Source organism: Oreochromis niloticus, linkage group LG23 (genome assembly GCF_001858045.2).
Source record: "Oreochromis niloticus isolate F11D_XX linkage group LG23, O_niloticus_UMD_NMBU, whole genome shotgun sequence".
Taxonomy (NCBI): Eukaryota; Metazoa; Chordata; class Actinopteri; order Cichliformes; family Cichlidae; genus Oreochromis; species Oreochromis niloticus.
The window spans coordinates 42467054-42485157 of NC_031986.2; the positions used below are offsets into that span (position 1 = coordinate 42467054).

The following is an 18104-nucleotide window of genomic DNA, read 5'->3' on the forward strand; positions in this document are numbered from 1 at the left end:
CTAAGCATGGATCTTTTGTTTGTTGGTTAGATTTTTAAACTAATACTCACAAATGACAACCCACCTTTTTAAATACATTTTATTAACAAAAAGTCAGTCAGTTAATCATAGAAGAAAGGGTCCAGGAAATTCCTGAGGGGAGATACAAAAAAATGACAATGATCTGGATCTCACTAAAAACTGTTGAAGTTTACCTCATCTTTATGTGCATTTATGAGGCTGAGGCTAAGAACAAAGGAGGGCCTGATTAAACTTAAATAGCCAAGAACAGAGAGGAAAAAAAGGGCAGAAAGCAGACAAAGTATTACACTGTCAAAACTGGGAATGAAACATTGTGGAGCAAAAACACACAAGCAAGTCAGTAAAATGTACAGACAGGGAATAAGGACAATAAAGTGATGCACTTCCCTGAGCTGGGAAAAATTAAGCTCTTTCTTTAAGATGTCTATGACTGACCTCTGACGAAAAACTCTGAGGGACACACATATAAGACGATAACATTTAAGACCATCATAGACAGCATTACTCATTCACTCCAAAACAAGAGCAGCTTCCATTACTGTTTACATGTACACAACTTTGAATCATCCTGAAGTTTGTTCATTTACTCATTGGCGTGGCAAGAAAACTGTTCTTTTGCAACAAGAGCATAAATGCACATTATATACACGCTGACACAAATGCCTGTCAGTGTAGTTATTAAGGCACTGAAGTGGGAGAGGCTGGGGAGAACGGGCATGGCTATACTGAGCATTAATGCGGAGGAGTTTTTAACTCAGGCTTTTACAACACATGACTTCCCAAAATAATGAGCAGCCCTTACAAACAACACAAATAGCAGATTTAATAACAAATGTGATGAAACTTCTCAGTCAGGACAATGTATCTATCTCCACTGCACTGATAAATACACTGAGCCACATTAAAACCATCCATTGTGTAGATCTCGCTTGTTCCATCAAAACGGCTCTGACCGATCGGTGCAGCGACAGGTGACGTTTTGGGGTGCGTCGTGTTGTCTGGCTCTTTGCATGGAGTCGGTGCAGTGGATTGGGCTCGTTCTGGCCCATCCTGTGGGTGCCCAAACAGAATCTGCAGGGAGGTGGGCTGTTTCAACAGCTTGCACTGTTTGTCATGTTCTGCAACTGTTCCTGAGGAGCACACTTGAGGTTGCTGTTACTTGGGACTGATCTTCTGTCGTGTTTATGTGGTTGATGTCTCGAGATAACTTCCACTTGAATGCCAGGACCCAATGTTTCCCAGATAAATCAGTGATGTGTGCTTCACCTGTCAGTGGTTTTAATGTTGGGGCTAATCAGTATATCATGATTATGCTTTTTTTTTTTTATGGATTTGAGGCTTAAAATAGCTCAGAAACAATAAAGGCTTTGTGGCTGTTATAAATTCAGATACTGCAGACCTTGAACATGAACATTTAACAGTCTTTACATTCTAACCAGTCGCAGAATTTTCATTTCCTGCATTTGTACCGAGATGAACTACTGAATGTGGAACTGGACATCTTGTTTTGAATTTTTTGGTGCACCAGAAAATTAGTGACAGTTTGTTCTGGTGATTCCCACAACTGGTTGATTTGAAAAACCTGTGACTTACTAGTCGTGCAAGTTGTAGTTTAAAGGAAGCACTTCACAATTACAGGCTTTTCTTCACTGTGCATTAAATCCTTTTGTGATTTCCTGAGGTTAGCTCCTCTCCAGACAGGTTGTCAGTTTAATTTTTGACCTTGGTTGGTGATTATCCAGCTCGGGCACAGCACAAACTGTGGATCCTGGTTGGTTTGTTAGCTTAATAACTGCATGCTGAGGAGTTTATGACAGATGAGGGATATTTGGTTTATCCTGGTTGTCAACAAGCAGAAGAAGTACAGGGATATATCAGATACTGCACACTCCTTAGAAGGATTGTCCATGGAAAGAAAGTATTGCTGATATTCTTTCTTCCCGTTGAAAAATCATCCCATAATGAGTCCTATATTCAGTTTTTATGTGATTTGTATGGGCACATAGGAATTTAGCGCTGTAGAATGAGAGAAAAAGAAAAACTACATTATTTCTACTTAGATCTGTTGTAACCAAGTGTGTGAATCTACATAATCTACATGCTAAAATGTGAACCTCCCCTTTGCAGTTAAAGACAAATTGAACACCTCAACAATGTAAGGAAATAGCAATGCTTCTTAAAATTATAATGTTAGCATGCACCCCTTGCTTTATGTCTAGTTTAGTTTACTGCTAGCTTACAGTCCCACACAGGTCCAGGTAATTCACTGCTTCCTCCTGACACCCCGTTTGAGATGAAGCTCACTTTCAGCTGCTACAATAGGCAGCTCATTCTTCAGGTGAAACGAGACGAGGTGGGTTATACTCTCAAATAACATGTCTTTGGTCCGGACCTTTTTTTTGAAGGGAAAAGCAAAACAAAAGGAATACACCAGTGTAACTTCATAACAAAACAAATAACCAGTGTGATTTGTTGAAACTACTTCTTAAGAGACTCACCACTCCTTCAGGGTCCACTAGCAGTAAGTGTTTAGGGAGGCCACGGTGTAGGCCGCTTAGCACGTACTGGCCAGGATTGGTAGTGCTCTCCCTTACCAGAAAATCTCCGTCCCGGCTCAGGAGTTTTTCTGCGTCTCGTCGGCTCATCCGGCTGTGGTACCAGGGCTCACGGCGAAGCTGCTCCTCATTTGGAGCAACAGGGGCTCTGCGTCGTGGAGGGCTGGGCCACTGATCCTCCAAGACCCGAACACCTCCCACTCCTCCCTCAGCACCAGAGCCTCCAGATATAGTGGACCCAACACCACCTCCACCACAGGCCTCATGGAGTTTCAGGGCATCCTCAAAGGGCCCTACAGGGACGACAAAGGCGCTTTAGATGTTTCACAAGGTAGTGGTTTTGTTGTTTCCTCATAGTGTAGTGGTCTGCCTGACATCTGCCTAACAAGCAAAAGCTCTGTGGCTTGATCGTAAAATCACGGTGTCAAAAAGGGAATCTGGTGGGAATCAAACATTCGAGAGAAAGCCTGGCTGTCGTTCTGTTATATATATGTTCGAAGATGTCATAGGCAGGACTTACTCATGTCAAAGAGATCCTTTTTGGGACTCTCTGGTGCCCTGGTGCCTCTGTGCCCATCAGGACCCTGCGTGAGTGAATCCAGGTTTTCCAGACTCTGGGTGTTAACATATTGATGCTCCTCGTAGTCCCTGCTGCCTGGAGGCTGACCGTCAGCACACAAATAACCATCTGATGTCAGACCTAAGACAGAAAGATGCACACAAAATGCGTTTCATTCACTAGTTTCTGCCCCAAGCTACAGCACTGTTTGCTGCTAACGGAAACAACTGATTACATAAAAGAAAAAAAAAAATCACAAAATGTCACTTATAATTTCCAACTACTAAAAATCCAACTATTATTTTCTATATTTTTGAAAGGAAAAAGTTAATTGTCGTACCTATCTTGATCATCCTCCTAGCATCAGTCTAGTTAAAGATGATAAACAATATGAAGTATGAAGGGGGCCTCATTAAAAGATGCCAAGATCCTATTTCTGTTAATTAAGAAGAGAGCAAACGCTCTCTCTCCCTCAGGCAATGAGAGCTGTGATGATTAGCTTTGTAATACAATAAGGATGGAAAAAAAACAACTAACCTCATAAATATATACAGAAAACAAATCTGACAATCCTCATTGTTTAGTATGTGACTAGAAAACATTGCAACTCATATATTTTTAAAAAAATCCTTCATTTAAAAACCTGTTTGAAATCCCCCCAGTTAAGTACATCACCTCTATATAACAACTGTATAATAATAACTAATCTAAACAGTCACTGTATTTTTTTTCTTTTTTTAGCTGTTGTAGCTGCTCCCTGCCACAGGATGTCTCACCTGAGCTGCAGGTTGTCTCGGTGTCCCAGTGAAGCTCATAACACAGCTGACCAGGCTGGTGAGATGCTTGATCTCTCCTGGCTGGTGAGCTCATCTGCTAACACATAATCACACCACAAGAACAAAACCTAAATACATCTGGATCTGTATAACCAAGAACTCTCATCTCTTGTCCCTGCATAATGTAGTTTCGAAGCACTCTATTTGAAACATTAGCTGCAGCATGTCACCCTGTTGTGAACAAGTTGCAACAAAGGGGGCAATGGGTTCTTTCACCTGATAGGCTACAGAGAACCCAAGGCTCTTTGTGTAATCGTATTTGTCTTAGGCAATTATGCTGCAGGCACAGTTATGGAGTATATTTTCATGATCCTATGCTTTAATTCCATGTAACAATATGAGGCAGGAGCATGAAAACACATCAGTCACCAGTTCACGAGGGAGATGTCAGAGAGTTCTGTTCTAAACATTAATCCAATACTTCATGATAATGACCAGATGTTTCAGTTCAGTCTGTAGTACAAGCATGCAGGTTTTACAGGTTTACACAAAAATGCACTGGAGTTCTTCTCGATGAAATTTAGAGAAGCAGAAATACACCATACAAATACAAAAATATAAATACACAATATGCAATTACCTCAAAACTGGATTCAGCTACAGTAGAGCTAAGGCTACCATATCAACATGCAGAGCCTGATTTAACAGTGTTTCTATAGCCATGTCAGGACACTCACCTGAGCTGCTGTCTTGCTCTGTGGTTGAGTGTGCATGTGACCAAGGAGGGCTCCACTGGGCCTGAGTCTGGAGTCTACTACACCTCCAACAGGAGGCTCCTTCCCTGGAATACGGTTATAGTAATCCGGCTCAGAGAAGTCCTCGTCATCCCTCCAAATTGGTTCTTCTGTCCTGGCAGACCTGAGGAGAAATATACTGTGTGTGTAAGTCTGACAATAGAAATACATGTCCAAATAAAGACAGCAAAAAACAGTATTTTTAACAAAACTTCCAAATATGATTATGTATTCATTTCTATAATGATGTTAACACTACAGCATTAATTTGAGGAGGAAATCAGCATTCTTAAATTGATTTGTTCTGATCAAGTAACATCTCTGCATCCGAAATTGAGAAGATGTTTATTTGAAACCAGGAAGAAAAAAAACTGCTTGTCTGGAGTTATTCTGGTGACTGCAGTGGCATCACTGTGGTAGCATCTCATGTGTGAGAAAATCTATGTATTTACAACACTGCAAGACTGATTTTGAAGAAATACAAGAACAAAGTATCACATGTCCTTGTAATAAATAAGAAAGAAATCTGAGAACTGTAAACTAGATCAGGTTGGTGGTGGCTAAGCTCTTTCTGCTGGATGCTTAGAATAGAATAGAATAAACCTTTATTATCCCACGGATGAGAAATTCCGGTGTTACACAGCTCTTACAGCAAGGGAAAATAAAATATAAAAGGAAGACACAAGGTGGTCCTATATACATAAGTAACCGAAGTTCGTATATACAGGTATATACAGGTAACAATGTAAGAATATGTATAGAAAAATAGAAAAATTGTACGGAGATATGTATAAAATGTACAGTAAACAAACAAGCTGGTGAGTAAGATGACCAAAAGAATGTTAAGCTGCATTATAGAGTCTGACAGCTGCTGGTAAGAATGCTTGGGATGTATACGGTAGTGATGGGTAGATGAGGCCTCGTGAAGCGTTTCAGCACATTCCCCAAACTGTATCGATACTGTGTCGACACAGTGTTGCTGTTTTGCTCCTTACTGACACCTGCTGGACCTTAAATATCATTGCAGGGAACTTACTTGAGACTCACAACACTGATTCAATGACCTAGTCATACTTGTACACTAAGGTATTGTACTTTCCATGGAATCATTTTATATCTTTTACATTGCAAATATTGTAGACACCTGTAAAATATATTGTGAATGACATTAAGTGAAAATTAAATGAAAGTATTGTGAATATAATATTACCCATTTAAATGTAATTGATTCAGAGTTTATTATAAATTTCTATTCAGAAAAATAAGTTTATCCAATGTTTTTGCATTCAGTCTATTGCGGGGGTTTTTACACCATTTCCCCAGCTTTGGAAAACTCACAGGCACAGATGAAGCTGGGGAACACAAAAACTGTAAAGCCAGGTGGAAAAGGTTCAGATAAGATGTCTTCCTCTTCCCCCAGTACGTTAAAGGATCCTCTGATCTTGGAATGTTTCTCTCCGACACTCTCCACAGTACTAAGGGGTTGGCAGTCCTTTATAATAAAATTCAGGACTGCCTGGTCCAGAACAGTCTTCCTAGATGCTTGATTTCAAAATAATAAAACACATATTAATAAAAAAGCTGTTCAGTGTTAATATAGGCCGACCTGTGTTCATTCTCGGTGTGTTTGTCTCCTCATTTTCATGTTTGGCTCTGTAATGCCTGAACACCGAGGAGGTGCTTTTGTTTGTGTAAGAAATGCAGAACAGATGCGACATTTATCCTGCATAAAATGAAATAAATAATTTACACTGCAGGTCACATTGCTGTTTTTCCTATTCTGATAGATTACACCGAAACAAAGACCGACAAACTATTTGCAGTTAAAAGATCAAAATGATCCCACACAGCAGAAACATTTCTTTTTCTTTTTCTTTCTTTCTTTTGGCAATGAGCGATACAGCAGCTGTATTGATCACGTGACTTTTTCTTAAAGCAACGCACCGATACAGGCTTCACTCTGTGAGCTTGATACATGCGCCGGTGCGTCAGTGTTGCTGGACCCATCACTAGTATACGGTCCTGGAATATTTACTGTGTCAAAATATAAACTAAAAGTAATTTCCATCATCTTCAGTCTTAAACTGAAGTGGGTGTTTTTGGTGCTTTTGTTACATGAAGTCAACATACTAGATTTTTCTATTTGAAACATTGGGATAATTTATGAGTCATTATCCCACCGCTTCAGAGATGTCACAGATTTTAAGGAGAGTAACAAAAACTCTTAATGTCTTTTTCATCTAGTTAAGTACGTGAGAAGTGGCAGGACTTTCTGTTACCTCTCCACAGATGTCATGGTTTTTGGTGGACTGTGCAGATACTGTTTGAACTGCAGCTCGAAGGCTTGGCCGAGGGTACTGATGACACTTTGGGCTAAACCATCTGAACACTCCAGGATATGACATGCTGAAAGAAAAAGAGAGAGAGAGAGTGAGGAGTTAAAAAGTTGCCACGAGCTATTCAAACTCCCGGTCCCGAGTCCAAAATATTAGTACTTTTTAAGACATCAGCAAACACAATGTTTATTAGCTATTTAATTCCCAACAAAGTATATTTTGTGGTGCAATAGGCTGATATTTTATAACAAAACAGGTTTACGATACCGGCATATTACAACATTTTTTATATACTTTAGTTTTTTTTAATAATTGTGATATTTTAAAATGAAATGCTAATATGTTTACAATGCAAATGCTAAAATCAAATCATCAATATTGCTAATAAAATATTGTTTTTAAATGATTTTGTACAGTTATTGTTACAGAGTCTCACCCACTCTAAACCCATAATAATTGTAATTAAGCCACAGACAAACTACAAAATATAGTTAGAGGTGGAATCAAAGCATTTTTAAAAAAAAATGTCTATAGATATCGCAATAGTAATGTTATAATCCACAGTAAAAAATGCAACACTGACAGCAGTACTCCAAAAGTGAATAGACAGTATTTTCTAATGCAACTTATTTTGCCTTACAAAATAAACGTGTTTGTCTAGTGGCAAAATGTATGGAAGGAGAAAGGGAACCTTTTCAGAACATACCTCTCTGATTCACTGGGTCTTTGGACACATATGCAACATAATCAGGTGTGTCCTGCAACATATTAGTTTGGGGGAAAATCAGCTCGATAAATCAAAACCATCAGTAATTTTTTAAGCTTGAGACTGTTAATGATTAATTCAAGTCATACATGTTTGCATAGGCAAAATGTTCATTCCAACAATTTAATGGAGAGTAAATGTTAAATGCTGCACTTACTGTGTCTCCCCCAGAGGCAAATGAGATGGACTGCAAGGGATGATGAGCTATCACCTGAAAGAGAAAGGAAGCCATTCTTTATTTTATCAATTAATGCACAATATTGTGTAAAAGTTTTGACCCACACCTCATTTCTTTATATTTTGCTTCCAAGGAGCTAAAATTTCTTGGAATTTTTTTAAAGTGGTCTTGAGCAACAGCCCTCCAGGTTTTCTGAAAGTCTTTCAAAGTTTTTCTTTGGACATTGGCTGCTTTTTAACTGTTTTCATGGGGGTTTGTTTTGTTTGTATAGCCACCTAACTCTGACCTATTAATCATTCAAGCATAAAAAAGGCACCTAACTCAAGCGATGAACCTCTGTTGTATCTACACATAATGGACAACTGGGCAAAGTCCCAATTAAAGGTTAAAGGTTTGACTCTGTACCTCACCAAAGTGGTATTTATTTATAATATTCACATAGGAGTGTAAAATTGTTCACTACAAACTTCCAACAAAGAAAAAAAATGTATCTCATCAGTGATTTCACGCATATTTTACCCAGTGATTAACAGTTAAGAGAAAATATGCTAACATCTATGTAAAGCTAAGCTATAGGAATAAAGAAAAATGCAAAAATAACAGCTGGCACATTATAAAGGTCTTAATCACATTGTGGTCATGCAAGTACATTCGCCACCTTAATTAAGTATCAGCTAACCTGTCGTGTGGTAGGAATGAGCAGATTAATACCATCGATGGAAATATTGACTGCGATGCTCATGCCTGCAAATCGCAGGTTACTCTTCCCCATCACTGACTGTAGAGCTTTGTTTGGAACCTACAAAATAAAGGATACAATGAAAGTTACAATTATATAGTTTCTGTTGTAGATACAGATAAAAATGTCATACTGAGCAGCAGAGGTCCTTTCTACCCTTTGTTGTTATTTTAATACATCTAGTGTGTATATAAAATCACTATTGACTGCTTGTCAAAAGTACTGCATGTATGTTAGGATTATAAATTACTGTTAACCTTCTTCCTCCAAGCCCCCTTTCCACCTGGCACAGCTTCGCACAGTCTGTTGATGGCTTCCCTAAATAGGAACATGAAGAAAGATTTCAGATCAGACTAAAGACGAATATACTGGCTACTGATTATCAGCCATTTGTAATAATAATAATATAGAACGTATAAATCATATGGACTTGTGTTGTCTGTGGAAAAATACAGAAAACTGAGTCACAACCCAAAACGCCGCCCCACAGTAATGGAAAACTTTAGGTTAAACATGAACAGACGTTTTCCCTTCCTCCAAACAAGCCCATAGGTCGTAGGCAAATCGTAGTTCAAAGGTCACGAAAATAGATAAGAAAGTCACAACATTCTTATCTAGCTTTACCATTAATGTTGGAAATGTTAACCCAGGAAAGAAAACAATAACAGTATTCATCTGTTGATGTTTAATAAACTCAATTTAAATTCCCAAATTATGGGAGAATAAACAGCACCAGCACAACAGCAGGGTATTAGCATTCGCATTTATTTTCTGCAGTGCAATTCTCCCTGCACATTTGTTACAAGTTGGCGATAAAACTGATATAACTCCTGGGAATGGCTGCCTAATGGGCATTTAAAGGGTCTGTCCCCTGTGTGAGCATGATGGCACGGCTGAGCCATAAAGTGGATTTGAGGCGGGAGCTCACACGCTCTCTGCCAGGGGACAGTGGGAACAATCAAGAACCTAGCTGCCCCTATCAAGTGGCTCGTAAATATTTAAAAAGCAGCGTCCCGGGCCCCATCTCGAGTAAAGGTCTTCTCAGGGATTTTTGAAAAACACCACAATGTTCGAATGACTCATGCTGATGAGAAAGCAGAGGGAGGAGGAGGAGGAGACGGAGGAGGGGGGAGAGATGAGCTGTTGTTTTCGTCTACAATAAAATGCTGCACCTCATTTCACTCATTTTGCAGTTAAACGGCAAAAAACACAGAGAGGACTGTTAAGAGAAAGCACCTTTAAATCATGGAGCCGAATTACATTTTTGAAATACTGGAAGCTACTGACTGTTTCGTTGTGTATAAGTCAGGAAGCTGAAGAATGGCTTGTTCTGAATGGATACGTAAGCCCCGACTGTGCTGCCTTTAAATGATATCCAGCAATTCATATACACATATATCATGATTTTGGCAAACAAAGTAAGGAAAGAACCAGGAACAAAAGCCTTGTGTTGTTAGCATCATGGAGGACTTGAACCTATTTTGAATTTTTAAAACATGTCTTATGTGAGCTACTAGGCGAAAAGGGCCACTCTGACCTTGACCGAGGGGTAAGCACACTTAAATGGGACTTTAAAATCAACCACGACAGGAATGCAAACAAAAAACATTCATCATTGCTGGAAATGATCATGACTCAGTCAGTCACATAAAAACAAGACCAGACGTAGCCATCTTATTCTCTATGGCTACTCCCAGTGCAAACATTTTGGTTTGCTGCTTTGTTTTGGACATCTTCCTCCTCCTCCTCCTTCTCCTCCTCCTCCCCCCTCAAGAAGTTACAGCCGCAGACATTATCCAGCAGGGTGCGTTCATGGGGACCACTGCAGCTTTCCACAGTCATTAACGAACATCATCAATAATAGATCTCCCTCTCCATCATTCCATCTCTGCTACCTCCTCCCCCCTGCACTTAAGCCTTGGATGCACGGTGGGCTCAGATTACCGCCGATCGATTGTGCAGGAGAGAGGAGAGGGTGAGAGACAGAGAGCAAGGCAGACAGGGAGGGAGTGGGGAAAAGGACTTCTCCCATGAGGTCGAGGACTGCAAAGAACCCTGTTTTTATAACAATAACATGACGTGTAGGGCATAAAACACCAAGACACAGACATAGTAAGGCCCTGAGGCATAGTTTAATGTGTAACCTTCTGGCCTTTGATGCCACTGAACACAAATACAGTAGCTCTGTTTATCTCTTAACAGTCCCACACTATACTGCTGTCTTCATGCATTTAGTTCTTGCAAGTGCATGAATTATTGGACAACACTGCAACGTAAACTTGAAATTCAAAGTTGTGGCTCTTGATCAAAAAAGACTAATGTGACAAGTGTAAATCTATTGGCCATGCTAAAGTAAAAGCATTTTCACACCATGTTGGCATACCACTAATAACATGGTAACATATATATATCTATATATGTATATGTATATCTATGGATGAAAATGGCAGCTGATCTAAGCTCATGACAGAGCAACAATCAAGCCGGCTGTTTGAAAACGATCCACCTATTTATCACACAGACTGTAAAAACATGACGTGGTGGCAGGGGAATGTGCTGCCGTACGCCCCACCTGCATATCTACTTTCCTCTACTCTCCCACTGACTCTGTTCCTTTTCTCTTTTCTAATCCCATCTCCTGGTCATCCAGATAGATAGATATACATACATATTAAACTCTTCACACTTCAATTAATACTACACATCTACACTGGCGGATAAGACGGTTACCAGCTTACCTTGTCACTTGAGTGCGTGTGGTGAAGTCCAGGGATCGCATTGATTTCAGCACCTCAATGCATCCCATGTACTGTAAAGAAAAAACCAAAGGGAGAAAAATCATTAAAATCTAAGTTAAATACCTTATTTTTAATTTAAAAATAAACTCATCAAGTGTTCAAATATGTTTTATGATCTGAAAAGATAATTGAATGAAACTATTCAAAAATACAGAACTATAAACGTGCGCTGCATTTAAATTAAGTTTGTATTCTAACTACACCACAACACTTCCAGAAAGAGATGTCACGTTCACAATAGACAATACTCTGTTGGTATATGTGATTACTCTCAACAGTAATCTAAATCAAATCCCCATATAGCCCATTAATGTAGTGTCCTCCAGTGGGAAGGTCCCAGCTGAGCAGCTTCCTAATGCCTGTCAGGTTGGGGTGCTAATGGCACTGTGACTAGATTAGCAGCACTCAGAGCTTCAAATCATGGATAAACTGCAGCTTCTCAGCCCTCTGGGGGATGTGAGTGTGTTTGTGTAAACAATCAGCATGTGAGTATGCCCTCTACTTCTTATTTGCATATCTGTGTGATTATCATGAAAAGATGAAGTGGTGAACGAATTGCTTGGCATTTGTTTGCCTGCTAAAATCAGTCTGTAAAAACCTACTCAGAGATAATAACTCATTTAAAAAAGCTTCTACCATCTACTTGCTGCATAGGTAAATAAACCCATGAATACATAAAAACAACAGATGCGGCATTGAAAATTAATAATTACAATTTTTTTCCTGTGTTTTGTGCTACACTGAATCGCAGCCTCCTTAAAGAACATGTGACACTCATCTTAAATGCAGTACATTGCATTGGGGATGTAAAGCACAGCTCTTTGTGAAACTTATTTGGAGAGACGGAGAGAGAAACAGAGTGGGACCTCTGAGAACTTAACGAGCTCACTAACAAGATTTGGACATGAGGGAAGTCTTCCATCGGGGAAATTGTCCCTCTCTTTTTTCTTTCCCTCTCTCTGCCAATGCTTCCATTGTCACAAACTCAATCTACTGATGCAACATCCCTGCTTCTATCACCCTATCTGCACTCTTGTCCTTTTGGCCAAGTCTCTTGCACACTATTGCTTTGACTACAGGGACGTAGACTTTCCAAGACACATTCCTTAGAAATGTAATAACATTAGCATGTCCTCTTTAGCTGTGTTTTGCTGTAGCTGCCTTTGACATAAATAATTGCCAAATTATATCGTAGGTCACTGCAAAAGATTTCCAAAAGAAGTTTATTAGCTAATGTGATCAAATTTTACAACAAAACAACAGCCATGCAGTAAAGGATGATCAGATAAAAGTGCGTGATTAGTTACTTTCTATTCCTGGTTAACTGCACACTACGCAGAGCTTATTCAAAAATATATGACAGTAAAATTACAACAACTCAAGTCTACGGTCATAGGACCCTTCTAGAAACTGCATCAATTAGCAACAGGCAATCGCATTACAAATATTTATGCTTCGCTTTGATAGTGAAATAAGTGAATAGCACAAAATAGAAACAGTTTGGCTCTCTCTCTGCAGATGATTTAGGAGAAGCAGTGTTTTGATGGCCGGTGCAAAATCCTGACTAGCAGAGACGGCAGATGCAGGCCAGACACAGATCTTGACGTGGCTATGCAGCGAGGGAGAGAGAGAGAGGGGGAGAGAGAGCGAGTAAGAGCATTGCTAAAAATCAGATTTGTGTCTTTCCCAGCAGAGGAGTGGATATGTATGAATATGTGCGCGAGAGAATGAGAGTGAGTCGCTCACCATAGTGGCCATGCTACTTAAAAATGGCACAGTGCAGCAGAAATCAACCGTCACTCTGACACTAATACATGCAGAGACTACGCCTCCCTGCATAGATTTACCATGCATGCTGCACATACATGTCTCCTGAAGTACTACTTCAAGAGGCTTGAGACACGTTCAAAGACTGGCTCTTTCAGGTCATCTGCAATTGTCAGAGGGCAGTTTCTGATGACAGCAACAAGCTGTTAAAAGTCTGGTCCCATCATTAATGTGATTATGAGTCAGATATGAAAAGAGCACTTGTTATACATTTCGGAAAGCCCTTCCTGGCTGTGAGAGCTCACATGTACTCAACATTTGGACTGCTCCCATACAGATCCAACCATCCTCTTCCACATCATATGATGCAAATGACTGTGATTAAACGTAATTGAATATGGGAATGAATGGTGCCTGTATAATGTTATTAGAAAGCGTGCTTGGGCCCCAGTCTGGGCTAATCAAGAGTCATGTCATTAGTTTGAGGAGGAGGAGAGCACAGGGGCAGAGGTGAACAGTTATGGGGGATGGCTGAGGGGAGATCTTTGACATCGAGCAATCTGCTCAGGCTGGTAACCCTTTGTAAACACAGCAAGCTCGGATTGAGAACAAGATTTCTTTGAAACACAGATTTATCTGTATCATTTGAAATGATCACATTCATTTCTATATATATCACTTTATTTTGATACAAATTTACAGAATAATAAAAAGCTTATTTTGAGCATATTTTCATGATAATGAAATAAACATTTGGTATTGACTATGCTGAGATACTGTAAATAACATTTTATGGGTAAAATCATAATAATTCATCGCACACAAGAACGTAAACAATCCAAAAACAAAACAAAGAGCAACCACTCCCACAAGCTTGCAGTGGGAGCTTACAGTCAGACGTAAGTTACACGCTCTATAAATACAGATTCTCATTGTTTAAGTACAGTATGATAAATTCTACCTTTGGTAAACAGTGCAGCTGAACCACAATCCTTTCTACAGTCTATACACATAATTTCATGGTTTATCTCTCTCCACCCTGACGCCTGCATGCTGTCTGCCAATGAGCAACGCTCAGCCATCTATCTGGATTAAATTATGTATTCCCCAGTCTTCGCCACATGAGCTGCATAACAAACTGCCTGATAGTGAGGTGTCCTTTTGTCTTCTATGCAGTCAGACAGAGAATATTTAAGTGGGGTAATATATTTAATATTCTGCAATTATCTTGTTCTCTTTACTCATTGATGAGTACCTGAAAAAGTTACTGCATATTTCCTTTGGTTGTTTTTTATTTCTTTGAACAAAACTTGCATCAAGATGCATCAAGAATAAAGTGCCAGCTAGCTTACCCTGACAATGTAGGACGCGCCTTGTCCTACTATCTTCTTGTCAGGGTGCAGCCAGCCTTGAGAGGGTTTGTGGATGAAGCTACCCTTCTGGTTGAAGTCCTCTCCCCCAAGCCACATGCCTTCGACCCTTGTGCTGCGTGTCATTCCTGATCTGAAGTTGCTGGAGCCACCAGGGCTCGCCATGACCTCCGTGGCTCCAAATACGTGCCCCCCTGGACTGGCAGAATTTGCCGCTGCTACTGCTCGCTGCCCCCGAATGGCCTGTAGGGAACAAGGAGTGACACACACCGGGTCACAGGAGTTAAGCACAGCTGCAAGGCTCGCCACTGGGCCACTGGCTGAGGTTCCACCACCGGGCCTGTGTGATGATGAAGAAGACGTGACAGAGGCCTGGGAAGTAGCTGCCGCTGTCTTGCCCGAGTCCTTGCTAGAATTGGAGCTGGAACTGGAGTTGGATGGACTCCGGCTAAGCAGGGAGTTGGAGAATTTCCACTGAGGCATCTTAGGAATGAGCATGCAGAAGGTTGTCGTGGCATCTTGTTCCCCATCCAGGCAAGGAGAGTCGGCCAAGGCCATAGCCCCAGCAGAGGAGGAGGACCTGGCACTGGGATCCAGGGGAGGCAAAGGAGGCAGAGGAAGGCTTGGCGTGGAGGAGGGAACCACTGGTGTGGCCACAACTTTGCCGCTCATGGCTAAGCTCTGCATTAGGTCGTCGGAGGAGGTCACAGACTCATTGCGAAAGCGGTCATACTTTGGCTTAAGGAGCATGCCCGGAGGAGCCGCCTGAAGCAGGACCTGTGAGGGGGGATAACTGCCACAGGATGGAAGAAAAAGGGGAAAGGGGGGAAGGGGAGGGGGAAAGGTGCAAAGAGGGAGGAGGAGAAAACTAGCAGGAAAATCTTGTTGGTCTTATATCCTTGTCAAAGTCAACTGAATGCTGTCTGGTCCTCTCCCGTTCACACACACACACTGTCCCGCTCTCATGCTGCTCTCCTCACTGAGCTGCCCCGCTCCCTCTCCCTGCCTTAGGCAAGCTGTGCTCCCAGTCTTGCTCTCTCTCTTCTCTCTCTCTTTGGATGATGTCATTGGTCTATTAGCCCTGCCCAGCTGCTCTCAGACTGTATTAGCTAAAACACATCTGCCTGAACCACCCTGCTCCCAGACACACGTACACATTGACACTACAGAGCACCTGCGTTTCTGCATAAAGGACATTCAGCAAGACAGTAATTTGAGCCAGTAATCATTACATTTTGGAATCTACTCCTCAAATGATATATCCATCCGCTTAACCACTTATCCAGCTGGGATCCCAGCTAACACGGGGCGAGAGGCTGGATACATCCAAGGCATCTTGCCCATCCATTGTCAGTTCATTATCATTTGGAATTTTTCTTATCTATGGATTTTCTGTTTATTTTTTATCTATGCCTTTTGTATTTCAACTGTCTCTGCATTTTGATAACTAACACAAAATAATGTCCTTAATTAAAATTCACATGCTCAAAAAGTAACCAACACTACTTTAAACTGCATAAAAACAAATAACACAAATGTACAGCAACAGAAGAACAAAGCTGAAGTTTTGCTCTAGAACTAGCGATCTTGAGATATAAAGTTAAAATATATAAGAGGGTATTGAGTTTGGATGTTGATGAATATCAGAGAATTTCCTGTCCATTTAGTTAAAGCGAATTTTGTATGATTTGATGTATGCTTATAATTGATCCTGGTTAGAGGCAAAGACTTCACAAAGAAAACAATGCAGCCACTCTCCTAAGGGACTACATCTCTAAAAACATCCACCCTATTCCATCTGCCTGAATTCCCTTCCCATCTCCCTCCCAACCGTCTCCCAAGAGAACAATCAGCCATCTCAGCAAGATCCTTTTAGCTGCTCTCTCTTTTTCCTTTCCCCCGTTCAATCTCTTTCCTGCTTCTCTCTCACAATTGCATTGCTCCGTCTTACACAAAGGCAACAGAAGGTACGCATCAGGAGTCAGGATTCTCTGTGAGAAACATAAAGCGGGTTAAACGATGATTTTCAGTCGAATCACGTAAACAGGTACAGTAGTAAAAAAGATACTGACACAGAAGACAGATGGAAAACCTATTGGCCAAAACAAGTTTCTAGAAATACATTGTGTCTAACCCAACACTCTGTTATGCCAAAAAGCTGAAGAAAGGTGTGTAATTCACAGGATTTCTACAGCGCTTCAGAGAATCTGGAGAAACTGGAGACCATGCCATTTATCCAACACCAACTCTAGAACAACTACAGTAAACAAACCACAGTCCAATTTATTCAGAACAATAGTAACAAGATTAGAGCTTATACAGGCATGCGATTGACACATGTGCAACCTTAAAGTTACTCAGAAAGGCGTTAGAAGCACAGATCTTACCTATGTCAGGCTCTGAGAAAGCTGCTACATGACCACTGCAGTGCAGATCACTTCTTGGTTGTTTGCTAGAGTATAAAAAGTTACTGATAAACCAGATGTAATCGATGCATGTTGACAGATGCAATAGCCTTTCTCAGTATTTTCTGTTCCCCATTTTCCCTGGCAAAACACTTGAGTGACATGTATAAAATTACAGTGTTCATGTTATTTCCTCAAACTCAGAGTCTTACTTACAGTTTCATTCTACAAATGATACCAATACCAATTTAATTCACACATTTTTTTCTCTGTATGTCAAGAGTTAACAGATTTACCTCATGAATTTGCATATACAAGTTGAACAAATCGTGCTCTGAATACCACACCACTCATTAGTAGCCATTGACGTGACACAACCTAATACAACAAAACGTCATAAGGTACCTGCAGCACAGAAAATTTAAGCTAAGTTATTTGGTTAAAATGTAAAATGAGTTCGTAGTAAGTTAGTAGACTGAAAAAATAATGCTATTTATACAAAACATAAAATTTGGCTATGAAAGTTGGGTGTAGACGACATGCAGCTTGCTTGACTGTACTGTTTAATCACTTACTGATGATGCTGATGGATACTTCTCTAAATATTTTTGCCATATTCACTTTCAGTGTTCTAAAGTGCTTTTTAAAAATAATAAAGTTTATGTAGTCATGCTAAGTGTTCATATTCCCATGCTGTTGTGAATACACCACAGGTCGAACAGCAAGTATAGAAGTGAATCATACATACGATTTTTCCCCCCAGTGGAGACATCGCCAACCTTGTGTACTTTTCTCCTGAAAGTTTACCCTCCGTTGTCAAACTCCGGCTCGTCTACGTCAAAAGTACTCTCTTGCAGAAGACCAACTACGTAGCAGAGATAATTGAGAGCCGAAGATCTTTTACTGTGTCAACTTCTCAACATATCTGACAAAACGACCACAGACTTTTCAAAATACATCACAAACCTTGAGTTCAAAAATCAAAAACGTATTTTTTAATCATACAAAACCATTTCTAATATACCGTTAAATGTACAAAT

General features: G+C 40.3%; 1 protein-coding gene across 4 annotated transcripts; it reads right to left on the reverse strand.

The window, feature by feature from the left end:
- Positions 1-457: 457 nt before the first annotated feature.
- shc2 (SHC (Src homology 2 domain containing) transforming protein 2) lies at positions 458-18089 on the reverse strand. Of its 4 annotated transcripts, none has more exons than XM_005479063.4 (15): positions 17813-18089; positions 17047-17111; positions 14642-14902; positions 11463-11533; positions 8982-9042; positions 8665-8784; positions 7965-8018; positions 7748-7799; positions 6985-7111; positions 4649-4829; positions 3912-4008; positions 3097-3276; positions 2520-2869; positions 2262-2413; positions 458-2037 (listed from the first exon to the last, which is right to left on the reverse strand). In XM_005479063.4, the coding sequence occupies exons 3-14, from the start codon at positions 14822-14824 to the stop codon at positions 2285-2287; spliced, it is 1605 nt and encodes a 534-aa protein (XP_005479120.1). In that variant the 5' UTR covers positions 14825-14902; positions 17047-17111; positions 17813-18089; the 3' UTR covers positions 458-2037; positions 2262-2284. The 4 variants fall into 4 exon arrangements, with proteins under 4 accessions (XP_005479120.1, XP_013123512.1, XP_013123510.1 ...); XM_013268058.3 differs by having other exon boundaries at positions 14642-15452; XM_013268056.3 differs by having other exon boundaries at positions 14642-16650.
- Between the last annotated feature and the right edge of the window lie 15 nt (positions 18090-18104).